The sequence below is a fragment of the Notolepis coatsorum genome, assembly GCF_963971535.1.
Source record: "Notolepis coatsorum genome assembly, chromosome: 5".
NCBI classification, from domain to species: domain Eukaryota; kingdom Metazoa; phylum Chordata; class Actinopteri; order Aulopiformes; family Paralepididae; genus Notolepis; species Notolepis coatsorum.
Window position 1 is genome coordinate 126810522 of NC_140169.1, and position 27653 is coordinate 126838174.

Here is a 27653-nt window from a genome sequence, read left to right on the forward strand (position 1 = left end):
CGCTGGTCCTGGTGCGTTCTGCAGTGCTGTTGGATAACCACAAATAACATAGAACTGTGGCTTGCTTTAAGGATTTCTTCAATGTTGAACTTACCCGTCTCATTCTTCACTGAAATCTGTTGACTCGGTTCACGATACAAAAATGATGTGCTTTATTCAGACATTCTTTTCGCATGTTTTGCTTGTTCAGTCCCCCACCCACTCCTCCTACCCAACCCCCCCCCCCCCCCCCCCCCCCAACCTCCTCCAATGTACAGTTCCTATGTCAAATGTATATACTCTCTTTTCTGGACTCTTTTCGTATCACAAACAGTACTGTATTTGCAAATCTGGTATGTCATAAATGTATAGATGCCAGTACTGTCTATCTGTATGTCATGTATGTCATATATGTTATGAATTGAAAATGGGGACCCGGGACCCTGATGTAAACAAGACGAAAGTCTTTCTCTGGTCTGCATCCCCTTACAATTGTATGTATTGAGCTGTACTGTACTGTACCCATTCTGCAATCTGTTAATACAATTTTCAATCAATCAATAAATCAATCAAGCATGATGTTCACAAATTGACGCACAAGCCACGTTACATAATTAAGGGATACGATTCAATCACGTTTTATTTAGCAACAGCCATTATATATGCACGCACATCTGTCCGCTTTCATTCCCATTTGGAGCTCTTTCTTCGCATGGATCTCTCCCCCTCGCTGTCAACAGCCTCATAGAGTTGTTGGTCGTTATCTTTCGTGGCGTGCAAGTATCCCAGGTACCCCACGCAGAACGTAATGGTCACAAGTCCAAATGCCATCACCGGCTTGTTCTGCAAAACAATGTCACGTTAAGTATCAAATGGAAATTACTATAGACGTATAACACACCTAACACAATGATGAGAATAGCTTTCCACAAGTTATACATAAAGTCAGGCTTGCATACTGGTTTGATGAAGAGCTCGGGATTGAAAGCACGGAAGAAAGTGGTTGTCCGTGCGCTTCTCAGCCCAGGCGTTTTGAATCCTCCTTGTTCCCTGGGAACCTCTTTTCCACTTCCAGACTCCGGTGATGACATGTCCAGCGTCAATACAAGGGACACTTGTCCGATAAACGACCAGAGAACAAACTGTACCCAAATAGCACAGCCGTCTCAACGGAACATAGCAGATGTTGGTCTATATTATGTTGGCTATACTATATCTGCGCGCAGCCATGTTTACTTGAAAGTCATCACAAACAACGAGTGACTGAAGAATCACAAAGTGAGAGTTGTAGATCTAAAATGACACAGCGCCACCACGTGGTTGGAATACTTCATTATATATTTTTCATTATGTTATTCTCCTCTCCTTTGCCTTCTTGTACTTTTTTCCTTCTAGTTATTGGCTCTTGTTGATGTGTTTTGAACATGATATATAGCCTTGTCTATCTTCCATTTTTCGTGTTTGCCTTATGTCTCTTATCTTGTTTTGTGTTCTTTTTCTTGACCATGTTTACATGTATTACGTTCATATTTGATTATGGACATTGATGGGATGGGAGTGGAACTTTATACAAGCCCTCTGGGCTTCGTTCCCTCCTAGCACTGTTTTTAAATAATGTGCTAAATAAATAAACTAAAACTAAACTAATACTGTAGACAAAAAAACATCAATAGTCATTATCAGAGATGTGGTGGATACTAATCCCACCTACTTTACCCACGTTTTTAATTGTTGACTTGCATCAGTTTGAGGAAATTAAATGGCACCATATTATATACAAAAAAAAGTATTATATATAAAATATATAATTTGTTTGTAGTGATTATTGGTGTTACTGTGATAAATGGCTGGAGTTAATAGTTTACTCACTTTTTATTTTATCACTGCATCATTGGTTATTATTATATTAGGCCTATATTATTACACAATTGAAGCCACAAAATTTAGCAGGAAGTAGAAAAATAGATTATTGACAACAGAAGGGATGCAGACGTTCTAGATTCCTTCAGGGAGGCATCTTCAGGCCTGGGTACATTATTAATAACCAGGGTAATGAAACACCGTCCACTCTCATTAAAATTACACGATTAGTGTCATCGCATGGGCCCACAAGCTACAAAGAGAATAGCAACAAAAATGAAATTATATAACCAGTTTCCTTTGACAGGCATATCTCACCTCACATCCAGTTTCACTCCAAACAAGGCTGTTTGCATTGTGCAGTGACCATGGTGATGCTGGGTGGTAAGCTGCCAGACCGGTGTAAAATGCATATACAAGCTAACTTGAAATCTATCCGTGTTGGTTATTTAATTTAATAATGGCATGTTAAGGTTTTGGCATGTTTGGACACAGTCATATACCACTTTTAAAGCAGCCTACTTGAAATTTTTTTTTTTGTGTTTCTCTGTTGAACTAGCTATTCAAATAGGCTCTTGTGGTTACATAAGGTGTGCACTGTAGTCTTGACTACCTGCCTGCAGCAGGTGCGATGCGTCAGCGGTGGGACAGAGAAATAAAAACATATGCTTAACAGGTAAGTGCATTTTTGTCATCTCTTCTCTCGCACTGTTAATGCATTCTATGTCCATATTGGGATTGGCCATCTTGTCAACCTGTAGGACTGCTCTGTATTTGAAATGCGGACTCAACTACAATATTTTAGATATTATGTTAGAGGTAGTAACACAAAGTTTGCTGTGAGAACATGTGGCTACAGAAAACAAAAACAAGTTTTTGATTTCACCTATTTATCATGCCTAAATTGGTAGACAAAGTTGAATGTTTAAAAAAGCTATATCAGATTAGATTCAAATTTCTAATAGTATATATAAATTATTAAAATTAAACTTGTTCTGAATCCAACGGTACCAAGCATTTGATATAACACCTTGTAGTTTTTGAGATACAGTAATCTTATAAACAAATAAATACATTTGTGTAGCAAGTATGGCATGATATATGCATTTCATATTATGTGAAATAAATCTTTTTATGTTGTTTTGTATAGGCTAGTCTCGACAGTTCACATAAAATTTTGTTTCTACCATCTCTTAACAGAAAAAACCTGTGGGACTCTAAATAGCCGTTGGTCATTTATGTATGAAACCCAGACATAAATACAATATATATTAATGCTGAAGACTTATATGTTGACCAATTTGAAAGAAATCTACTGATTTGTGCTCAGCTCAGCTAGTACTTTGCATGCTGTAAAGGAAATTATAAAATTCCACTGTGGACATTATTGGGTTAAGAATAATTTGGTAGGAAAATAGCCTTACTATGACATTCTACATTTCTTTCTAAAAGACAGATCCTGGTCATGTCATAAAACATAAAAACAGCAAACCCATGGCAGATATAATTGAAGGTAAAATAATGTAACTGCATGTTGCTTGAGTAGTAGGCTTATGATTAACATGTTACTGATTGATTACTCATGTATAATATACATTGGCTCAGCAGTATGACATGGGTGGCTGAGAGAAGGGAGGTAAAAAAGTTAAATATGTGATATTAGTGTCCTGCCTCATTTCCCCTGAATAAAAAATATAAATCTCCTGATGAATTGAAAATGGATGACCCTTATGTAAACAAGACGAAAGTCTTTTTCTGGTCTTCATCCTCTTAGCAGTGGTTTGTATTGAGCTCTACTGTATTGTACCCATTCTGCAATCAAGTTTTCAATCAATCAATCAAATTACAAATAAATGTGCACATAACTTATAAAGAATAATTTGAAGCCTACCAAATAATATCTTCCCTTACAGGACAGTACGCTAGAGGGGAAAATGAACTGGAGTTTCTTGGAGAACGTTCTGAGTGGGGTAAACAAGTACTCCACTGTCATCGGGCGCATCTGGCTTTCCATCCTCTTCATTTGCCGCATCCTGGTGTACGCCGCGGCAGCCGAGCAGGTGTGGAAAGACGAGAACAAAGACTTTGTCTGCAACACTCAACAGCCCGGCTGTGAGAACGTGTGCTTCGACCACTTCTTCCCCATTTCACAGATCCGCCTATGGGCTCTCCAATTAATCATGGTGTCCACTCCCTCACTATTAGTCGCCCTGCATGTGGCCTACAGAGAGTACAGGGAGAGCAAGCACGGGCGCAAACTCTACGAGGACAAAGGCAGACTGGACGGAGGCCTGCTCTGCACCTACATCGCCAGCCTTGTCTTCAAGACCACCTTCGAGGTGGGCTCTCTGCTCGCCTTTTATTTTCTATACAGTGGCTTTGATGTTCCTATACTGCTCCGCTGCAGCCTGAGCCCTTGTCCGAACACGGTGGACTGCTACATTGCCAAAGCCACAGAGAAGAAGGTCTTCCTGTACATCATGGGCTGCACATCCATTTTGTGTATTGTGCTTAATTTGGCCGAGATGACGTATATCATATATAAACAGTGCTGGAAATGTTTCAGCAAACGGTATACCCCTGTGGGGAAGACTCACTGTCATCCATCCGTTTCTATTGTAAACTCAGCCACAACCCAGCCGACACCAAACACAGAAACAAGCTCAAAACGTGCATCGTCTGCAAAAGAAAGTGAACCTGTCCCCTCTTAACACTTTCACTGCCACACTACAGAAGGTTAACCCTTTACACACTACCGAAGGGGAGAGTTAACCTGCTGTTGTGTGGCAGTGAAAGGGTTAACCGTTTGGTAGTGCGGCAGTGAAAGCGGGGTTAAATGTAAATATGAGATAGTCCATACTCTCATCTAAAACATAACCTGAAAGACCTGCGATTCCTCCTCATTACTGTGAGTAAACGCAATAAAACAGAAATCAATTTCTCCATAAAATTCAGTGTCCTTTTTCACAAATGCTATACATCTTTGTGAATGGTTAAATTCACGCATTTACAAAAAAGTGTGCCTTGAATGTCATGTTTTTTTTTTTTTTGCTTATGAAGATGTATAATCACTTGTGTATATTGTTGTGCATGCTAAGAATTGTACCTGTGTGAGCACTGAAATGTTGCTGCAATTTACTCCCCTTACCCTGATCTGAACTACTTCATATTTTTGTAATGTCCAGTGTGGTGATGTCTTTATATAGTCATTTTATATATACACACACACACACACACACACACACACACAATACAAATAAATCACAATGAGGAAAACAAGTTGTAATAAAAGCTGTTTATCTTTAAATTAAAAGGACTGCTGGTTCTTTCATGATTCAAAACATTATATACAAACAGCAAATTGTCAACATCTCCAGATTTACAAGGTCTGTTTACTAAGACCAATCACAAACTATACACAACATCACAAGCCATTTTAGTGTTCATTTAGCTATGAAGTAGTCCCATAGGGATAATTAAGATGACATAAGCTCACAAGTCCTCTGCTGGGGTGCTTCATAAATACAAATAGGCTACATGCTAAACAGCTTTCTATAAAAAGGCAGGGGAAATTCATAGATTGAAGGCTGAAGAGCCGATATTACAGTACATTTTAAAAACGTTAATGATTAAATATAAAATAAATAATGGTTAGGTCACCAATCTTCAGGAAATTCGAATCATTCTACTCCTGAGTAGGCTTTTAAAAGGTTTTTAAACTTAATTGTTTTTTTCTAATATTACCATGGGCTGCATTTCCTGTAGCTGTTTCAACAGAAGATCAGAGACATCAGAATAGGCTCCGTTGACTATAATTTTCACATTGTTAAGCGATTCCAACTTTTGAGGGTTGCTGAACTCGATGCGGGAGTCTTTGGCGTGCAAATATGCATCAGATGTTTTCCGTAACATTGTTGACAGCTGAATCTTCCTCGGCAGGGACTGTTCAGACTCATTTGATTGTTCCAAGAACTTCAAGAAGGACACCTCAAATCCCATGGGTTTAAAAGAGTTAATTGGTGCACTTGGTTCCTCCTGTGGCAGGGCGGGGCAGGAGGACGTATCCGACCCGTCATCTCCTTGATAATCTACTTTGCTCCTCGTTGATCTTGGTGCCCTCTTCCGCTTGATGATTTTTTCGATCAGTTTTCGTGGACGTCCTCTTTTGCGTCTAACCACTACAGAGCAGTCGGAAGCGGTTTCGGAACTGTCATCGTCATTGGACAGTTGGCCGTCAAACAGTTCAGGACTCTCTGTGGTTGTCACCCTTTTGCGCAAGACAGGTTTTGTATATTCATACTCATTTAGGCCAATGTCTGCTGTGTATTCAGGCTCCGATTGGTCAGAAGTATTCTCTGACCTAGAGTCATCACTCCTGACTGAGCGTGACTTCTGTCTGGAGAGCTTTTTGCAGAAGATGAAATGGCTCCTCTGTTCCTCGAGGTACTTCTCGGAGAGTCCATGTCCGACGTAGTGTTTCATTATGCTTCGTTCCGATCTTGTGACAGCCTCACAACTCTTGATCATGCAGGGGTATTGCAGAGTGTATCCCTTTACACACATTGCAGATGCTTCCTCCTTAGATTTCAATGAGGGTTTTCCATATTTAGTCCAGTGTTGGGGTTTTTCCCTGTCATTTTTCCTTTTGTCGCTCTCTATCTTTTTATTGCTCTCTATGTTCTCTTTTCCATTGCTCGGCTTAGTGATTTGATAATGGGAATTCTTTGAGTTTTGTTTTGCATCCTCTTCACCCATCTGTTGATTCGCCTGCTTAAGTTGGTAGATGTCATTATGCTTTTTCATAGTGTGTCTGAGCAGGTTGGACTTGGTGGCGTAGGCACGGTCACAGCCTTCAATATCACATTCAAACATCACACTTGCGGTTTCAGCTTTGGATAATTTCACATTTTCATGCTCCTTTTTAACATGTCCAATGTACTTCCAGAAAGCAGTGAAGGATGCTGTGCATCCGGGTTGATCACAAGCGAACCTGTTGATGTTGGACATAAGAGTACCAGCCTTATCCAGACTGAACTCATGGAGTTGGAGGTAATGCTGCAAAAGGTTGGGAACTTCTGTGAATACTCGACAACAGTCTTTCTCCAGACATCTGAATTCAAACACTTCAATAACATTACTCTCTGGTTCTTCGTCCTCCTGGGCGTTTGAGTCATCCACATCATCACTCTCATCGTGTTCCTGGTTCACTTCAAATTCAGACAGAGCGGACTGGTGAACAGCCCTGTAATGGAGGATCAAATTATGCTGGATGGTAAAGGCCGCTATGCATCCTTGATGAACGCAGCGGTACGGTCTGTAAATACTAAAAGCATCATTGGAATCTTGCCTCTTCTCCTTCATCTTCTTAGGAACATCCATATTCGGCTTCTCAAATTTGGGTTGAACCATTCTGTGTGTATCGAGAGATTGGGGCATACTACCCTGAAGGGGACCAGAGGGAGGCTGGGTCACAGGAGTTGACACTGCTAGCGCATGGTCTCTGGCATGTTGTCCGGCATGTTGACCGGCATATTGACCAGCATGGTCTCTGGCATGTTGAACGGTATGTTGTCCAGCATGTTGACTGGTATGTTGTCCAGCATGTTGACCGGCATGGTCTCTGGCATATTGACCGGCATGTTGACTGGTATGTTGTCCAGCATGTTGACCACCATGTTGACTGGTATGTTGACCAGCATGTTGACTGATATGTTGTCCAGCATGTTGAGTGGTATGTTGACTGGTATGTTGTCCAGCATGTTGTCCAGCATGTTGACCTGCATGTTGTCCAGCATTTTGACCGGCATGTTGACTGGTATGTTTTCCAGCATGTTGACCGGCACGTTGACCTGGCATGTATGGAGAAGAAACTGTCGCAACAGGTGCATGCTGTCCATCTGACCACCGCTCTGCTGCATCAGGGCCTGTTTGTACGGGATGCATGGCCAGTGCTTGGTGTCCTGACATTGTCGCCGTTGGATTCTGTGCTTGGTTGTGCACCTGTGTTCTTTGCAGCGGCTGAATCTCCATGGAGAAATTCTCATTGCGAGATCTCTGATTCATTATATCCGTGTTAGGATGCTGTCCAAAAGGTGGTGATGATGGGTATTCTTGTTTGATCATATTCTGTAATGAATATGGATGTGTACCCTTTTCCATTAGAGAGTTAGTAGCAATGGCTGCTGTCTGAGTCACTGGAGTTGGATTTCCACTTCCACTCATTTGGTTCGGATTATTGTGAGAACCGATGGTTTTGGCTAACTTGCGCTTCATATCCAGATCTGCAATTTCTTCAGGTGACAATTTGTGAGCTGAACTATAGTGAGCCCGGAGGTTTGAGTTACGGGTAAATGTCTTACTACATTTTTGACAGCAGAATGGGGCAATCTTTCCTTGCTTTTTCCTCAGAGAGCTCATCATTTCGACTGTATAGTTGTGACTTTTGTGAAGGTGTCTCATAAGTGCCTCATTTGAATTGAACCTAAACGTACAGTTTTCAGAATCACAGGCGAAGGGCTTGACAAAGGTTGAGTTTTGTGAGTTTTGTGACTCAATCATAGCCGACTCAGTTTCACGCTGCGTGTCAGTGCGGATAGGTGTCATGGAGGACAATGTTTGATCACAAATCTCTCTGTCCAAATTAAGGGTTTCAAATGCAGTCTGAATTTCCATCATCACATGTTGATTTGCAGGTGACTGAGTGGGACCAAGATCACAATCATTTTCCACTATGCTTGTTGGTGTCAGCATGTCATGCTGTTGGGTAGATGCTTCTCTAAAACCAGTCATATTCTGCATGCTGGCCACTCCTTGAATTTGGGCAGAGAAGGCAGGGGTGATTCCTGAGTTTTCTTCTTGGAACTGTCCTCCAATATTTGCGTCAATATGTTTTGAATACTGAATCACTTGATGAAGTACGGCCTGTTTTGAAATACTGGGCGTTGGACTTAATGACATGGGACTCTTTAAACTGCCATTAGAATCAGTGTTGGCCGAATGAGATGAACCTTTTCGACGTTGAAAGTCACCGGCCAAAATCTGATCCCGCAATCTCTTCTTGACGTCTTGTTCAAAACTCCTCCGCAGTGCGTCAACTTGCTTGCCACTCGTTGATGCCGGACTGTGTTGAGGGTCCGGTGACAATGAATGCTTCATTGAGTTTGAAATAATATTTGGTGTTATTAGACTGGCCATTACCGAGAGATGCCCATCACGGAGCATCCCTTCAGACAAAACCTGGTCTGTGGGAAGGTGGCCAAGAGGAGCAGCAGGTGAGTTTTCCGAGAGGATCCGTGAGAGAAGAGGGTCAGAGAAATCGCTTGTGCCAAACGTTGAAACACTTGCCTGGGGGTAATGAGCCATATAGGATTCATCCTCCCTCTTCACCTGGATGTTCGTTGAAACCCTTGCCTGGGGGTAATGAGCCATATAGGATTCATCTTCCCTCTTCACCCGGATGTTCGTTGAAACACTTGCCTGGGGATAATGAGCCATATAGGATTCATCCTCCCTCTTCACCTGGATGTTTCCAGTGTGCTGTATGACTGAGCTCTCTGGCAAGCGTTCTCCGGCTCCATAGAGCCCACATGGATTTTGGAATGTTGGCTGGGGAACAGCCGGTTGCTCAAATAGTTCAGAAATGTTTGAACTAGCCATGATTTGCTTAAGAAGGTCATCATTTGAGTCACTGTTTCCATAGGAAGGCAAACTAGCTTGTGGGTAATTAGAAGATGGGAATTCTTTTGGACCTGTTGAACCATGTAGAACTGACTTACAAGGCTTCTCCTCATAAGCAACAGAGGGATCGTAGGCTGCTGGTGGCTGAAGCGCGTTAATGGTTTGCTCCGAATTGAGAAGATCAAGGAATGACATTGGCAAGGCAGCACTCAGTTCCGCCTCTTCATACGCTTTGCAGTGGGAACGCTTGGACAAATGGCCTCCAAGTGATTTGGGACTTTCAAACTCTCTAAAACACCTGCAACAGATGAATTTGCCATCTCTGATAATGGCCGGCCACTTTGTCCTTCTGTTTCTTTTGGCTCTCTTTGGAATTTCAGTGCCGTCTCCAGCAATGGCCTCGTCGTTTTGGGATGGATCGTTACTACTTGCTTGGCACGCTCCATTTGAAGGTGGGATTTTAGACCGAACGCGATTCTTTGTTTTCGTTGCCATTTCTCGGACACTGGCATTAGAGACAGAGCTGCTTTGCATCGACGATGCATAAGGAGGTAAAGACTTTCCCATTTGATGCGACAGTCCTTTAATACGGTCCATGTAGGAGGGCAAAACGGGCTGCAGGGCATTCTCCATTGGTGTCGGTTGTAGTAACTCTGCTGCGTTGCCCATGTTGGATCCCATCATGTGGCAAGATAGAAGTCCATGTCCCAAAGCGCCACCGGTGGAGTTAATTTGCGGCATCCCTTGAATGTTGGATGGATAACCTTGAGAGGAGCCACAGTTTGAAATCTGTTCATTACCAGGTGTTGTATGCCATTGTTGACTAGGGGCAACTTGAGACTGCACTGAGGTGCTTCTTAACTGAGACAGAACAATAGGACTCAAGATATTCTCCATATGTATCGGAGCATTCGGGCCTTGAATAGACGAGTGGGAACTGAGAGGGTAGCTTGAGCTTGGACCCATGTTGGTATAAGGGGCTGGTTGGATGACATTCTGCTTCTGAGCTCCATGCATCAAGACTCCCTTGCCCTGTTGGTTTTGAAGCGGAGCCACAGGGTTACACTTTCCAACTGAGGGCACACTCAGAGGTATAGCCCTAGGGGTCTTGTTGTTTCTTTTGGCCAGCAACCACTGATTATAAAATTCTGGATGAACAGCTTTCATGTGCTTCGTAGCACTTCTGTATGAGCTGTAGTTCCTCGTACATGTTTCAAATGCACAATGATGTCTCTCTTTCTCTAATGTAGGGAGAGCAGAAGTGCTCGGGTATGCCATTGTGTTTTCTGGCCTGTTCCCAGACGGCGGCAGAAGGGCTACCGCTGGGGGAAGTGGTTGAGACATCGCTGGTGGCATGTTGTCCCGGGACGGGCCTGCTGGTAACAGGTTGTTACCACACATGGCTTGGAGCTGCTCTGGTAATGACACATTGCAGTCAGAGTTGTATCTCATGGAGCCAACATTTCCATTATTAGAGAATATCTGTGAATGACCTTGCATGACATTAGTGTGCTGGGCATGTGAGAAATCACCCACAGTAGGTTCAAATGGGGGCATTACTTGATTGTGTGGAGCAGGGCTAAAATAATCAAATGAATGAGCATCTGGACCAGTTGATGTGTTGGAGAGTTGATTTGGGTCAGGGAAGTGTGAATTCATAGACTGAATCACAGAATTATCTGAATAGTGACTGATGGGGAACATATCTGGTGGTTCACTTTTCACTGCATATTGTTCAAAAGTTTGCAAGTTATGCACAGGTCCTCGAGAAGAGGATGGCAAACTATCAATAGTGTGTGGCACCCTTACATCGTCTGGTTCAACAGAATTCTCATCAATACAGTTCTCAGAGTCTAGGGACATCTCCTGTGAAAGGGTAGCTTGATCAGAAAGCATTCTCTCAATCAGTGATGGAGTGTGTTTGTGTTCCGCTTCCTGCAACGTCTGTTCCTCTGTCATGAACTGTGGTGGAATTTCCACCTCTTCTGTGACATGTTCCTCCTGGTGGAAATCCAATTGTGTCTGAGAGTGAAACACCTTTCCACAGTCAGGGATTTTACAAGTAAATGTGTTGTAATGTTGAGCCTCGTGGTCATAAAGTTTGAAGGCTTCGTTGAAGATCTTTCCACAGTTTGGAAACATGCACCTGGCTTTAAACACAGGATGCTCTTTCCTGTGCACCATGAGTTCAGGGTTGGACAGGAAGCTGGCCTTGCAATTCAACTGTATACAAATGTAAGGTTTCACACCACAGTGGACTTGCAAATGATCATTAAGGTGGGTGACGTTAACAAACTGGCGACGACAGTACTGACAAATAACCTTTTTGTTCTGCATGTCAAGATAGCGCCTTGCCTCGTCGTTGTCCCCATGACCCTTAACATGTGCAAGAAGATTCTTCAAGAACTTGAAGCCCTTTCGGCAGTTGGTAACGGGGCATATGTTGTCCTCAACAAAGTTGAACCCAGAGACTTTGGCTTCCGTCAGACCCCCATTATGGTCGTGGAAATCACCGTTTTCTTTTGTGTGAAGTTGATTTTCTGTTTTTGCTTTTAATGCCGCAATAACGGGAGCTGCTGTTTTAGGATTTGCCAATTTCTTATTTGTTTTCATTGCCGTCAGTCTCTCCTTACATGACTGCTTGACATGTGATGCTACATGGGGAACCAATGTGTCTTTCGAGGTAAAAGTCTCTACGCATATCGGGCAGCTATAAATTCCACCTCTTAAATGAGTCTGTGCGTGACGTACAATCCTGTGACCAAGGAACTCCTTGTCACACAAAACACAGTACTGCATGTAAGCCTGCCAGTTCCTAAATCTGGCAGATATGAAACCCTTTTCTCTCAGTTTCTTTACCTGCCTGTTCTTCTGTCTCTTGTCTGTTATTTCCATCAGCTCGTTGGTGGTATTCACAAAGCAGTCAGTGACGTCCCTGAATCCCTCCTGATCAGGGTTTACATCGTCCTCGGGGGCCTCTGGGCTCTCGCTGTCGTTCAGCAAGTCAATAGAGGACACGATGGAGGCCTCCTCGCCCATAAGTGCCAGACACTGACGCTTCAGTGTCTTCCAGTCCCAGAATTCTGGGTCAAAAGGCCACTGGGTTTTGAACACCAGCAGGAGCTCACAGCGTAGCGAGTTAGGTACAGGCATATTCTCCTCCTCCAGCTTCTGATCCGGCTCATTGTAAAGTGTCTCCACGGCATAATAAGAATCCACTGTGGGCTCCAGGAGGAATTCTGTTAGTTGACAAGCTCGCTTCACTTCCAGGTCGGTAGGCAGCAAGCAGGAGATTGTTTTGCAAATAGTGGCCTTGCTGTTTCCATCACTTGATTCCATCTGTAGAGCCCTTACGCACATGTCGATGCAAACTGACAGTCCAATGCTGTCAACCTGGAAAACAAGAAAATGTGAGGCTGTGAGAGATACATCATTTTTGTGATAGAAAGTCAACGACCAAATTAAAGGATTATCTTGTTAAAAAGAAAAAAGGTTTTAGGGAAAACCGGCTCATACATCATCCACAAGTATTTTCTCTTTCTTTAGCTAGGGGAAAGTGCAGATAGTAACACAACCAGGAACCAAGAACCCATCAGAGAGAGAACAGAGATCCCCGTTTTTAAGAGACCCATCATTTAAGAAACCTATTGCATAGTTGGTATAAAACAACATTATCTACTGAACGTTAACCCACCTCGGACTGAATGACCTTGATGAGGAACAGGATGTGAAAGACCGTTTTGGACAGTAAGGACATCTGGTGACATCTGTCCAGGAAGGCCTGTTCCGATGACTCCAGCCGCTTCAGCAGTTTGCTCCAGAAGAGTGTGAGCTCCCTGCGGAGAAAAGACTCACTCAGTGCGTGTAATGTATAGCGGTTCTCAAACTACGGGCCACGACCCAAAGTGGGGTCGTGGGTAGGTGACAGTGGGGTCGTGCATTGGCAAGTATTTTTTTTTTAATGTTCTGGCAACATATTTTGGCTAAATATGCCTCGTTTTATAAATGTGTATTGATAACATAGTGCTGTAATAAAATGTTCTAATAAATATGCATGATCCAAGTTCAACAACGTGTGCTTTTATTTTGATATTCCTTAATTCCACATTGAAATTACACGATACATTAACTCATTAACCGCCACGCTTAAGTGCATGAGAGGGCGCTAGAGCGCCACCGCTTTAATCAAGGGTAGGACTGGGAGATTTGCGAGTGCTTAAAATATATCTTAAATTATGGCTATGGGTCTAATACACTCATGTACAAAACGGATTGTTTTTTCATCGGTACATTTCTGTTTGATACCGTTTTGAATAAGAGTATAGTTTGAGATTTCTAGTAATTCCAGAGAAAGACGCAATAATAGCCCTTTAGTGGAATACACAAAAAAAAAAATCGGCTGATTATCGAATCTTCCTGAAATCAACGCTAGATCATCATTGTCCTTCCTCGTGCATACATGAAATGGCCCTCGTAGCGCGGCTTGAGTTGGTGCACCTAGATGAGCTCTACTTGGGATATAGCGATATCACCCAAGATACGGGATAATGTTGGCTTTTGTTATAAGTTCAGTTTCCAAGGTGATCGGAATATTCGGTTTATTGAAGCATAGAGGGATATTTGTGAACAGGACACATTAGTCGAAAAAATACCTTAACACATTGTCCGCCATGCATTGTACCCATCCTTATGCCCAGTCTTGCCAGGGCTGTAACCCTATGGAGATGTTTACCTTTTTTGCAGGGTTATAACTTTTAGAATATTATAGCTATATCGACATTACTATGGCCCATTCAACATCGGGTATCCATCGTTCCGGATGTGGGAACGTTATATTTTTTCATTCATACATTGTCGTGTTAATACCGTCTAGAATATAAGTATGTTTAGGTTTTCTGCAGTAATTCCTAAAACGCGAGTTATAGGCCCTGACACATATGATAGATTATGGATTGGCGTTTCTTTCCTATACACGCTATATTAAAAAAATTCAAATGTATATGATCGGTATACATTATGCTTCATCATGCGTGAAGTAAAGGGGGGGGGGGTCGTTTATAATTCCTTGATCGTCAGTAGCGTCTTTTCTTACCATGGGTTGATACGTTGATCAGATGGATTGCCCTGAAATGAATAAACAATCAGGCTGAAAATAACGTTATATTCCTCTTACCGTTCGCCGATGAGACTGGAGGAAAAATATTCCTATTATTATTTTTTTAAATTCTCTCTTTCTCCGATTTTTTTCTCTGTTTTTCTCCCCATCCCAATTTTTGTCGTTGTGCCAATTCCCCCCCTCCCCTACCTGTTTGTTGTGCGCATGTTCTCCTACTGGTCGGTACAAGGGAATCCTGAAGTATCCGCACGCTTCCTCCGACACGTGCGGCGACAGCCAGTGACTCTTCTCACCTGGCAGCGAGGGCTCTCATTGGTGAAGTGTAACGCGTGGGAGGTCACGCTGCCTTCATCAAGTCCTGCCTCCGCTGAGCAAGCACCCAGACCAGACCTGTAGGCATCGCTGTCCACAACGCCAGATCCCCACCCACGGCTTCCCTCCCCCTAACTCAGCCAAACGAGTTAGTATAGCGATCAGCCCAAGCCAAGGCAATGCTGACTCTCCGGGAGTCGAGACCGCAGCCTCTTGCATTGGTGACGAGCGCAATCTCCGCTACGCCACCTGACCATATTCCAATTATTTGACGTCGATCTGCTAGATCCATTTCCCGTATGACGCAATAAACGCCGAAATCATATTGATTATTGCGTTTAGAAAGCGATCCCATGCACTAGTGTGTATCTAGATCCACGCTACAAGCTATTACTGCCGGAGGAATTTCCTCGATGCACCGAGCGCCACTTCCGGTTTGGCTTGGAGTGTAACTCGCCCGACATTCACCAGGCGGCGGTATTGAGGCGTTGCAATATCAGACAGGCTCCAGCTACAGTCCCGGAGGGAGGCTGGATGAATTATGAATGCCATGGCGAAAAAATGAAATACTGATCCCAAAAACGAGTTTATTCGTTGTTGGCGCACAACGCATGGCGGGCAATAACGAGTTATCACGTTTTTGGCGCACAATGTGTTAATAGGGATGTGAGAAATTATCCAGAACATGGTTTTAAATACTCAATGTGTATATCTGTGATGTGACATCTAAGTACAGCCCAAACCATAGGAAATTACATAATGCTTAAGATATCAAACAAGGACGTAGTAGATGATCTTGGGGCATTTAGGCCTTTGACCTTGGTCACATGTCATTCCCCTTCTCTCCCTTCCCCCCATGTTTCCTTGCACTCTTCACTGTGGTATCCAATAAAGCAGAAATGCCCTAAAAAAAGAAAAGTAGTAGACGATCTTCAGTATAGTTCCTATTTATTGTTTTCTTACCAAGCGCAGTATGTGTCTCCTTGGAGAAGCTGGCGTGTCAGGAAGGCAGAGCATAAGCTGAAAGCCCACTGCTCGTTCCCCTCTGACTCAAGGTTGCAGATCATCTCCAGTGCATCACGGCAATCCACCCGGGAGAGCTGTACAGACGAGTGCAGCAAGTAATGTAACGTCAGTTCTGCCAGATGTAATTCTATATGGCCAATTGTTTATTTATTAGGCATTTTTCAGGGAGAATTAAAGAGTGTGCGAGGCGAGCACAACACAAACTCAGTGTTTCCCCTACGGGACACCCCGCCCCTCCAGAAAAAATAATAATTTAAATAAAAGTAAAAAAAAAAAAAAAAAAAAAAAACACATTTATAATATATATATATTTTTTTTAAGTTTGCTTTAATCACAGTAACATTGGCGAGCTAGCTAAATTATACATAAATCAGTTCATATAAATCAATCTTCACTAAGACTTTAAAACGGTGGTGCGGCACGGTCTACGGAGAAGAAAGAAAAAGCTCTCTCTCTCTCTCTCTCTCTCTCTCTCCCTCTCTCTCCCTCTCTCTCCCTCTCTCTCTCTCTCTCTCTCTCTCTCTCTCCTCTCTCTCTCTCTCTCTCTCTCTCTCTCTCTCTCTCTCCCTCTCTCTCCCTCCTCTCTCCCTCTCTCTCTCCCTCTCTCTCTCCCTCTCTCTCTCACTCTCTCTCTCCCTCTCTCTCTCCCTCTCTCTCTCCTCTCTCTCTCTCTCTCTCCCTCTCTCTCTCTCTCTCTCTCTCTCTCTCTGGTTACATAAAAATGAACTGGATAGTTGATATAAGTACTGGACAGTTCATATACCGTAATTCCTCTAATAGTAACCAGTATTCAATTAAAAAACCGGGTCTCTATTAATGACCGGGTGCCGCTGTTGAGCTAAGCAATTATAAGCCGGCCTCCTAATACAAGCCTGGTTTCATGTATATTAGAGGAATTACGGTATTTCCCTCAACGGATTTACCATAGGCAATATATTTTGTTATTGTTGTTATATGCTGGCCTGGCTGTGCAGTAAATACCATATAATGGTATGGTGTTAATGTTTACCAAGAGAGTAAGCCTATTATTATTATTATACCAGTATTGTGATTGCACTATTTTACTTTATTTTACTTTTTTTGACCACCTGTAATTGCACTGTTTACTACCGTATTTCATACAGTACTTGGTTTCAATAAATTAACCCAGTACATTTTACTGGGTTCAAACTGACACAAAATGTTGATTTATTCATTATGATCCGTTTGAAAATTAGAAATATAGGCCTCTCTCTTATACATGCCTCCTCCTAATACAAGCCTGGTATCCGCTACAGTTGAAACAAATACAAGCCGGGGTTACTATTAGAGGAATTACGGTAAGCCATTCTCCCTTTCTGTGTGTGTCCGTCCCAACTCTGGTCTTTGGCAAGTTTGATAGTATTTACTAGGGATGTCCGATATTATCGGCCTACCGATATTATCGGCCGATATTGGCATAAAAATTTGATATCGGAAAATATCAGTTTTCAATTTTCTTTTACATTTATTTAACCTTCATTTACCCAGGCAAGCAAGTAAGAACAAATTATTATTTTATTTATTGTCAAAGTATGCATAATGTGTTAATTACACGACAAGAAATATGTAATGTTAATTACCTGAAATTATTCCGTTTTTGGGGGGGGGGGGGGGGGGGGGGGGGCCTGCATATATCGGTATCGGTTGATATCGGTAACGGAAATTAAGAGTTGGACAATATCGGTATAGGTAAAAAAGCCAATATCGAGCATCCCGAGTATTTACTATTTACTCAGGATGGCCAGATAATGTTGATATTTAAACTTAAAAAATAATACAGAGAGAAACAAAACGCTGCTGACCGACAAAAGAAAATCCCTCACTGAGGAAAACACAAAGGCCTAACCATCACGTATCACAATGGTGATGTCAGCCAGAGATGGGGAGAAGCATGAACCTTTAAAGGACATCGCTTTGAAATAAATTACATTTTACAGTTTTTTTCTGATTTCTTTTAAACAAATTATTATTTTGTATTATTTAACAATTTAATTATTATTTAGTTATTGCACTGCACTGGCAGTTGAACTGCATTGAACTGAACTGGAAAAAAGAAACCTCATAACCTAACTGGCACTGAACATTGAACTACACTGGCACTGTTTGGAGATGTACTGTTATTAAAGTTAGTTAAAAACATAATTTGTATAGTTTTTTTGGTTAAATCCAAAGGAAAAAATATAAAATCAGAAAAACCCAAAAACGGGAAGATTTAAAACCGAGAAATCCGAAAACAGGAAAATTCATATCCGAAAACAGGAAAAGATATACCGTAAACGCATTTCATAGGGCCCTAGTTAAGGTGAGTTAATAAATTCACTCTGAAAATCTGCTCCGCTCTGATAAACCGACTCTTGGTCAGAGCGTCCAGTGTGCACTCTGAGCCCTCAGAATTTCCTAACAACTTGAGCTTGCTCGCTCTGGTTGTAAATAGTTATGAGTGTTGTATGTGCCTCCCTGTATTGTAAATAGTTCATATGTGTGTTGTCACTACTGTATGTATAATTGTAAATAAGTTAATTTATGTGTTGTATATTTACCTAATCCTAATTTATGTGCAATCGTTTCATTTCAGCTCAGTGTAGAGAAATGCACAGATACTAACAACCGCGTCTATGACGACACTGTTGACACCACGTATCCGTGACACGCTCGCCACGCGAAAACACTAGTAGTTTTGGGGGCCTACCACCCCCCCTGAAAAAAATCCTAGGGGAAACACTGCAAACTTCTTCCAATAGTATCTTACCGGGTCTAGACATGCTCTTATACGGTTATAAAAATAGCCAGCACTCACAGAAAGGTCTTTTAGGTACTTTTATTATCACGACCAGTGCTTAATCAAAGGACCACCTAAAAGGATATTTCTGTCAGTGCTGGACATTTTGCAGGGATACATTTGGCAGGGCGTTCATACCACTCAAAAAGGCTTTTGCCAGAATTTTGCCTCGAACTGCTCTGAATGCACTGAACATTTTTCCCATGGAGTAGTCTGCCATCTAGAGGTTAAACCTTAGAACATACTGTATAAGGGAAACAGCAGGGGTGCACACACCAGGGACGGTAATGGTATCGAATAGCTCTGAAGCCTGTTTTTTTCTTTGACAAAAGTGACGGCCTTGCAGACCTATCACTTACCTCATCCATGAGTGGTTCCTGTTCTGAAATTGCACACAGGCACACAAGGTGCATCTGCTTGAAGTGTCCTTTCCCATCAAACGCAGGATACACAGCACACGTCTTTGCCAGCAGCGCAGCCTTCTCCATGTGGTTCTGCTTAATGAGGTGCTTCACTCTCATCTCCAGCAGGACAGGACCCTCTAGTGCGAGGAAGTCGGAAACTGAAAAGTAAAAAGGTTATCTTCATTATCAATCACAGTGGTTTTCAAACTCCTAGGTACTCATCCCCCCGCCCCCCATCTGGAGGAGGAGGACCCATATGGACTTCATGGGGTAATACAACAAAATGTGTTCCGTTTTGCAGGCTGCTAACATGAAAGCCTACAGAAATTTGTTCATCTTACATTGCAGGGATTTGGGCATGCTGCAACAGCATAACATAGCTAGTGACTTAATAAATAAAAATGTTCCATCTGCAAAACCCGGTTTAACATATCCATGACCCAGACTCTGAACAGCGATACTGAGTTCCAACATCACGTTATCATGTTTCACCGAGACTAAATTACAGAGTTGTAGAGCCTGAGGCACAATGGTTAAGTGTTTGTACTGCTCCTCTCAATGCACAGGACTCCTTCTCAACTAATCTGACAATGCGGCATCCCGCCGCAGGTTGGTGTGTTGGTGTGGATGGGCCATTTGTGTGACATCATGCTGTGAGCCCTTTAACCCCTCCCAATCCCTTGTCTCCCGCTGCGATCGATTGGCCACCGCAGCATGGGGAGGGGTTTAGGCATGCCGCGTAGGGCTGTCTTAAATACTTCGAAGCTTCGTTCGATGGCACGAGCTTCGAACATAAAAAAAAATCGAAGTTTAAAAAAATAAAAAATAAAATAAAAACATTATTTTTTTTGTCTCCAAAATCTTGCGCCTCCATTCCAATGAAACGAAAGTACGGTAAGCGGCGCCTTCCCGCCTCCATTCCAATGAAACGAAAGTAAGCGGCGCCTCGACTCCACCTCTCTACAACAAGCACGTGGAGATTATCTGTGTTGAAAACAACAAGGACATGTGCAGCAGACATGTCGACGAAGAAGTCATCAGACGTGTGGTTACACTTTAAAATATGCAAAGACAATGCCCAAAAAGCAGAGTGCCAGATATGCCAGAAGAAAATGGCATATCACAACTCTACAACAACTTTGTCAAATCACCTAAAAAACATAAGTATCGTTGTACACGACGGCGACGCTACACAACACATTAATAAGGCTATGCCTATGCTGCTATGACTAATGTGTTACCAAGTTGGCTAATTTAATTGTAATCATCTGCTTTTGTAGGTGCATTGTCTGATACAATTATAAATTATAAATTAAATATAATATAATTGTTTGCTTGATAGACGAAGGTTGCAACATAATTATGTAATGTCATGTCGTTGGCTGTGAGAGCAGCCCCACTGCACCCAGGCAGCGCAGCCGAGTGAAACCTTGTTGGCTGCGTCACAGTCACGAAAGGGGCTACTTAATTAATGAATCCAATCCACTTTATTTATAGAGCACATTTAAAAACAACTAAGTTTACCAAAGTGCTGTACAAGTCCCACAACATTATAATTAATTATTATTTATATTTTTTTCTCTCTCGAAGCTTCGAATTAAAATCGAAGCTCGGCCCCCGAAGCTTCGATTGCCAAAAAAAGCTTCGACGGTCTGCCCTAATGCCGCGGTAGTCTGTGTTACTCCGTGTGTTCAGGCATCGACATTACTTCACCACCGGTGTATGACTTGGAAATATATATATATTTTTATTTTTAAATATATATAGAAATAAAACCAAACATTCTCGCATATCAGTGCTCACGTTCATCAAATAAAAAAAAAAAATCTTGTAAAATACCTAGTGTTATCAATACTAGGGATCAGGGTTTCCCATTAACACTATGTGGACCGTCCACGAGTTAACTCGTGATTCGATTCCATGCGTTGTGGACCAGAGCCACGAGTTAACTCGTGGCGAGTTGTTATTGTTTTATTCCATATTTATAACGCTATTAACGTCCGCGATCGAGATGCATGACCTACCCACATATTTGATTTTCGAAACATGCAATACCGGGCAGACCCGCTTAGGGGCGCCATCGCTCAACTGCAGTATCATTGAGGGCGATTGTAAAAAAAAATCTTTTGCAGTCTGTGGGCGGATCATATGAGCCTCGATTCCAAACGAAGACCCTCCATCTTTGATCCCGTTACCGAACGCATATTTCAGCCTGGAATAATGGGATCTATGATTAGCCAATGGACATATCGATCTACCAGAATCCGATGACTAATGAAGAAATGCTGCCGGTAGGATACTATTCCCCCAAATTACAGCTGGATTGGACATTGTTTTAAAACCTAACGTGATCGATCACTGACATTGGCTACCTGAACGCACACTGTATTGCTAATCAATAATACTAATCGGCGTTCCCCGCCGCCCCCATTTCATTAATAGATGCTCTGTAATAGTCCGGATGCTACGCAGTTTGTTTTATTTCATTTGTATATATACAGCAGAAATGGCGTTTGATATAACGGCGCCAACGTTTAGCCCATTATCTAGCTTCCTGGAAAAAAGACTAGACGAAAAGCAAGATAAACCTTATATTCACGACGCTATAAAATGACAACCAACCGATGGATTTTTATTTTCTTTAAGCCATTATGAAGGCACGGTTTATGCACTCAAGTGACAATGAGAATGGACAGATAGCAATACTATAAATTGTATATATAGCGATTCGCCTGTTCGAATCCAGCTCACAGCTCCGGGGTTGTCACCAGCTTGGCTGGCCGTTCACACTAATACAATTGGCAGTATTAGAGGGTGGGAGAAGCTGGCGGGGTGGGTCCGGGTCGTTGTAAACAGCGACTCCTACAGTTCCGTCGGGGCGCCTGCTAAGCTCGGATAGGATCTAAGTGGGATAGTGTGATCCTTCCACACGCTACGCCCTCTCAGTGAGAATCCGCGCTGCCAGGTGAAAAGAAGCGGTTGATTGGCTGGACGTGTGTCGGAGGAAGCACGTGGTAGCCTCCACTCTCCCAGACCGACTGTGGGGGGGTAAGTGCGCAGCGACCAGGAAGGGGATTGGGAATTGGCATAACGACTAACATTGGGATGGGAGAAAAAATCTGAGGAAAAAGGAGGGGGAAAAAGATTAAAAAAAAAAAATTATATATATAGCTCTTAGAAAGTACATCGGTTTGTAAACAAACCTGTCCTCTGAGGCATAAATCGCTGCAAGACTGTAGTCACCAAAGTGTTAATGACCTAATGGCCCCCCACAGTCTAATTAGTCCCGCCACAGTTGTATATAATGAACCAAAAAAAGAAAAGTTGTTAATTTTTTTTTAATATAAAGTTTGCCAATAGGGATGTATCAGTAGTATAGTCATAATAGTAATCCACTATATTTTTTTATTTTCTAAAAAATAAACCAGTTCAACACAGGTAACCACTTTTGCTTCATTTCTTTGATGGCTCAAATGTATGCTCTAGTCCAGTGGTTCCCAAACCTCTCCTCGAGACACCCCAGCCGTTCCATGTATTTGTTAAATTCCACCACCAGCACACCTTGATTCAACTAATAAAGGGCTTGTTAAGTTGAATCAGGTGTGCTGGTGGTGGAATTTAACAAGTACATTGAACGGCTGGGGTGCTTCGAGGAGAGGATTGGGAAGCACTAGTCTAGTCGATTGTGTTTTGAGCACAAAGTTCATCATAGATCTAGCCTCTTTATTTTGCTCTCAAAGTGCACCAGATTGATGCATTTAACTTTAAAATGTACACCAAAAAAAAAGTTCTGGGGGGGCATGGCCCCGGACCCCCCTAAAGGGTCGGAGGTTCACCCCCCATAGTCTCTGAAAATCCTGTGGGAAACACTGGGAATGCATCGAAATGAAAAGGGAAACACTTGGCCGAATACCGAAACAAATACAGATATTTCTAAATGTATTTGCCAATTTGTACCATTGCATGAATTCAATTCATTTAGCTTTTGATTAATTCTTTCCAATCACAATTTAATTACATGTTCATGAAAAAACTAAAAACACCACACCGAATCGACCGAATATCTTCAGTGAGGGGAATTTCGGTGCATCCCTAAATCAATACTTAGTCAGGCAACATTATAAACTGAACACATCTGCGCAGACATCAGAGCTTAGGTCTGTGCAGCAGAGTCGGAGTACAGAGTAGCTTAAGTTGATTTAACTTCACGTGAAGCAGAGAAAAAAGGCTCTAGAGAAGAGACATGTTACACAACAATGGCATAGCTCAAAGGACCAGTCCAGACCAGCAAAAGTATGTTTGTATTGTAATGTATAACAGCTATAGTGATCCGTTGTGGGAGAAATTATACCCCCCCCCCCTTTTGTTATCTCCCCACACACGTACTATAGGCAGCCTATGGTTCTCCAATACTCAAGTTATCTCTACCCTTCTCCCTTGATCAACCCTTTTGTCCCCATCAGTCTTCCTGTCTCCCATGATAAATCAGTCACCAATCTCTTGTCTACACACTGAGCCCCGACCCGTTCTCTGACGTGTATAAAGTCATCCCACGCCGTCTATCGTTACAAGGCCAGTGACCTGTAAAGTTATCTCGCCTAACTTTGATTAAATTGTATTCGGTACTCTTAACACTATGGCGACCGGCGCCCCGCGGCGATTTAGGTAAACAAACCAATGTACTTTCCAATGTACTTTCTAAGAGCTTTATATATAATTTATAGTATTGCTATCTGTCCATTCTCATTGTCACTTCAGTGCATAAACCGTGCCTTCATAATGGCTTAAAGAAAATAAAAATCCATCGGTTGCTTGTCATTTTATAGCGTCGTGAATATAAGGTATATACTTCAGTGCATAAACCGTGCCTTCATAATGGCTTAAAGAAAATAAAAATCCATCGGTTGCTTGTCATTTTATAGCGTCGTGAATATAAGGTATATCGCGCTTTTCGTCTAGGCTTTTCTGCAGGAGGCTGCAAAAAAGGCTAAACGTTGGCGCAGTTATATCAAACGCCATTTCTGCTGTATATATACGAATGAAATAAAACAAACTGCGTAGCATCCGGACTATTACAGAGCATCTATGGATGAAATGGGGGCAGCGGGGAACGGCGATTACTATTATTGATTAGCAATACAGTGTGCGTTCAATATAGCATTTTCACTGATCGATCACGTTACGTTATAAAACAATGTCCAATCCAGCTGTAATTTGGGGTAATATTATCCTACCGTCAGGCCATGTGATCGCCGGCAGCATTTCCTCACCAGTCATTGGATTCTGGTAGATCGATATGCACATTGGCTAATCATAAATCCCATTATTCCACGCTGAAAAAAACGTTCGGCAAGCTGATCCAAGATGGAGGGTCTTCTTTTGGAATCAAGGATCTATGATCCGCCCACAGAACTGTACTTGCATTTTTTTTTTATTTAAATCCCATCAATGATACTGCAGTGGAGCGATGGCGCCCCTAAGCGGATCTGGCCGGTACAGCATGTTTCGAAAATCAAATATGTGGAAAGATCCTGCTAGTGGATCGGGTACCTAATAAGCGTTATAAATATGGAATAAAACAATAACAACTTGCCACGAGTATATACGTGGCTCTGGTCCACAACGCTCTTTTTCGAAACACGTATATACTTGTGAACGGACGCCATAGTGTTAATACATACGAGTTAATACATTTATAACAACCAAGTTTATTTGACTAAGTGTATCTTTGCCTCCGATCTATTTCCACCACACCCTCAATGAACGTCAAAAAAGGAAATTGGCGGGGGGAAAAAGATTATTAGAACCTAACGTCAACTCTGTCTGTCCAACATTGACCTCTTAACACCCCTTCCTGACAGGCAGCGACGCAAGCGAGCGTGATTGCGAAAATGATTAAAATGTATTCGTTTCAATCAGACTATCCTGACCTGCCGCGAGCGACAGCGAACTGAGCAGCGATGTCGTCCACCCCTCAGATATTCGCTCGCTGTGTCTCTAGTTGAGCGATTACGCGGCCGAGTCCCGCCCCTAAACACTTTTTATTGGTCAAGAATCGCAGGCTGCTTTGCCCCCCCCCACGTGTGCTTCCAGGTAACACACACACACACACTCGGACACGCGCCGCCTCATATCAGGACAGTGTCGCGCGCGATTTCGTCTCCAGTTCGCTCGCTCGCTCCCTGTCAGGAACCGGTGTAACACTATAGGGACCAGCCACAAGTTAACTCGGGTTTCGGTGCCATGCGTTGTGGACCAGAGCCACGAGTTAACTCGTGGCAAGTTGTTATTGTTTTATTCCATATTAATAACCGTATTAACGTCCCCGATCGACTCTGCAGATTTACCCGCATATTTGATTTCCGCAACATGCAATACCGGCCAGATCCGCTTAGGGGCGCCATCGCTCCACTGCAGTATCATTGAGGGCGAATGGGGGAAAAAAACGGTTCGAAGCGCAGATTTCAGCCTGGAATAATGGGATTTATGATCAGCCAATGGACATATCGATCTACCAGATGCCGATGAATAATGGGGAAATGCTGCAAGCGATCACATGGGCTGACAGTAGGATACTATTCACCCAAATTACAGCTGGATTGGACATTGTTGTAACACACAACACAAGCGATCGATCAGTGAATGTGGCTACTTGAACGCACACTGTATTGCTATTTGCTAATCAATAATACTAATCGGCGTCCCCCGCCGCCCCCATTTCATCCATAGATGGCTCTGTAATAGTCCGGATGCTAAGCAGTTTGTTTTATTTCATTCGTATATATACAACAGAAATGCCGTTCGATATAACGTGACTAGCCTTTAGCCCTATAAATAGCTTTCCAGAAAAAAAAAGAGACGAAAACTGCGATAAAGCTTATATTCACCACGCTACAAAATGACAACCAACCGATGGATTTTTATTTTCTTTAAGCCATTATGAAGGCACGGTTTATGCACTCAAGTGACAATGAGAATGGACAGATAGCAATACTATAAAGTATATATATAGCTATCCAAAAGTACATCGGTTTGTTGACAAACCCTGGTCGTTAGAACCATATTACACTGCAAACCGTGGTCGTCAAAGTGTTAAGCCCGAACCATATTTTCAGTGAATTTGCCTAAAAGTACATGCCTAAGTAAATGGAAGATTGCTCCACTTCCACACTTACGAAAAGAAGGGGAAACTCGTCCTGCATTGTCTGATTAGATGTGAAGAGACCTGAGACAACACCCACCTTGCTCCGCTTGTGGCTGCTCCTCAGACAGAAGACTGCGCAGGACGCTGCCGCTCCACACGCCTCTCTCCTGGGCCATGGCAGACAGCAGGGACAGCTGTGTGATGCCGCCCTCCTGCAGTCTGGAGTGGGCAGACTGTGCACCCAGGACAAACAGCTGATGAGGTAACAGACCGACAGCTGGAAACATTACAGAATCACGAAAAACAGGATATCATAAATGTTACCTGGACAGATGACTGGAATTCATTCCACAAGGCGTCTGGAATGTCCTCATTCAGCGAGAGCAGAAGCTCCACGAAGCTCCTGCGTGGTGAAACGAGAAGCACCAAAAACAGCTTCACACTCGGCTCACACATGTCAAGTTAACATCGTTGAGGTGACATAACTTCTGATGATCGGAAGAAACATCGATCAAACTAAAACGTAAAGCCCACATTGTCCATTGCGTTTCTTTTAACTAGTATATTCCTGAGCTTTGCATGGATTACAAACTTTGAGCTGGTTATCAACGTTAGCCTAATTTCTTAAAGGAACAAGGGAGCTACAACTAACGAAATTCACTGACTTTTCAATCTATTAAAAAAAAAATAAAAAAAAAAAATGCATTATTCTCACAAAATAAGTATCTTGAGACGATATTCTATACATTTATTTGTAAGAAATACATTTTTATTTGAATACACATTATTTGCGATAATATAGGGTGCACCTTCAGTGCTTCTTCTTCAAGGGGCAGTTCACCCAAGGGGCGTGTGTGTATTGTTCGGTTCACGGGATGAGCAAAAAAAATATCTTCATTTGGCACGGAGCCGGGAGAGGTGACGCACCGGCTGCTCAGCTGGCAGCAGCAGCAGCAGCTAGTGTGGAAATTGCAAGCGCAATATATTATAAATCAATCTTCATTAAGACTTTAAAAACATAGCCATTAACATTACATAAGCCTACACACATCTTGTCATAACGTTAGCACGGTTTACAACACAACGCACGTTTAACTATGGTAGCCCCACTAGCCCGCCAGCTCTAATACAGCAAATTAAATGTTACCGTAGCTACTAGCTACTAGCTAGCAGATGAGAAAATGGGAGTCTGAGGCGGGGTGTTGAAAGACAATGATAGGCGTTTATTCAACATCTAAGAAGGCTAACATACAACTGTGTTTACTAACTCCAACCGGGACTATTGCCGCTTTTCCACTGCATGTTATCAACTCGATTCAACTCCGGTAACGGTAT

The 27653-nt window shown here is 42.6% G+C and overlaps 3 protein-coding genes across 3 annotated transcripts in view; 1 reads left to right on the forward strand and 2 right to left on the reverse strand.

The window, feature by feature from the left end:
- Window positions 1–585: 585 nt before the first annotated feature.
- smim8 (small integral membrane protein 8) lies at window positions 586–1220 on the reverse strand. Its single transcript, XM_084314002.1, has 2 exons — window positions 939–1220; window positions 586–822 (listed from the first exon to the last, which is right to left on the reverse strand). The coding sequence occupies exons 1-2, from the start codon at window positions 1068–1070 to the stop codon at window positions 664–666; spliced, it is 291 nt and encodes a 96-aa protein (XP_084170128.1). The 5' UTR covers window positions 1071–1220; the 3' UTR covers window positions 586–663.
- A 1157-nt stretch (window positions 1221–2377) lies between these two features.
- gjb7 (gap junction protein beta 7) lies at window positions 2378–4912 on the forward strand. Its single transcript, XM_084314895.1, has 2 exons — window positions 2378–2515; window positions 3753–4912. Exon 2 carries the CDS (start codon window positions 3774–3776, stop codon window positions 4548–4550), a length of 777 nt encoding a protein of 258 aa, XP_084171021.1. The 5' UTR covers window positions 2378–2515; window positions 3753–3773; the 3' UTR covers window positions 4551–4912.
- A 246-nt stretch (window positions 4913–5158) lies between these two features.
- The window catches only part of znf292b (zinc finger protein 292b), a gene marked incomplete at its 5' end in the record, with an annotated part of 34088 nt that continues 11593 nt past the window's right edge, over window positions 5159–27653 (reverse strand). Inside the window, 6 exons of the mRNA XM_084313802.1 lie at window positions 5159–12909; window positions 13211–13352; window positions 15908–16044; window positions 19130–19332; window positions 26416–26551; window positions 26643–26721. Coding sequence (XP_084169928.1) covers window positions 5560–12909; window positions 13211–13352; window positions 15908–16044; window positions 19130–19332; window positions 26416–26551; window positions 26643–26721 — 8047 coding nt within the window. The 3' untranslated portion in view covers window positions 5159–5559. The remainder of the gene's footprint in view (window positions 12910–13210; window positions 13353–15907; window positions 16045–19129; window positions 19333–26415; window positions 26552–26642; window positions 26722–27653) is intronic.

Coding starts and splice junctions, on each gene's coding strand:
- smim8 (XM_084314002.1), bottom strand. CDS start 1,070: ATGTCATCACCGGAGTCTGGAAGTGGAAAAGAGGTTCCCAGGGAACAA. Junction 823..938: donor CCGAGCTCTTCATCAAACCA/GTATGCAAGCCT, acceptor ATTGTTTTGCAG/AACAAGCCGGTGATGGCATT.
- gjb7 (XM_084314895.1), top strand. CDS start 3,774: ATGAACTGGAGTTTCTTGGAGAACGTTCTGAGTGGGGTAAACAAGTAC.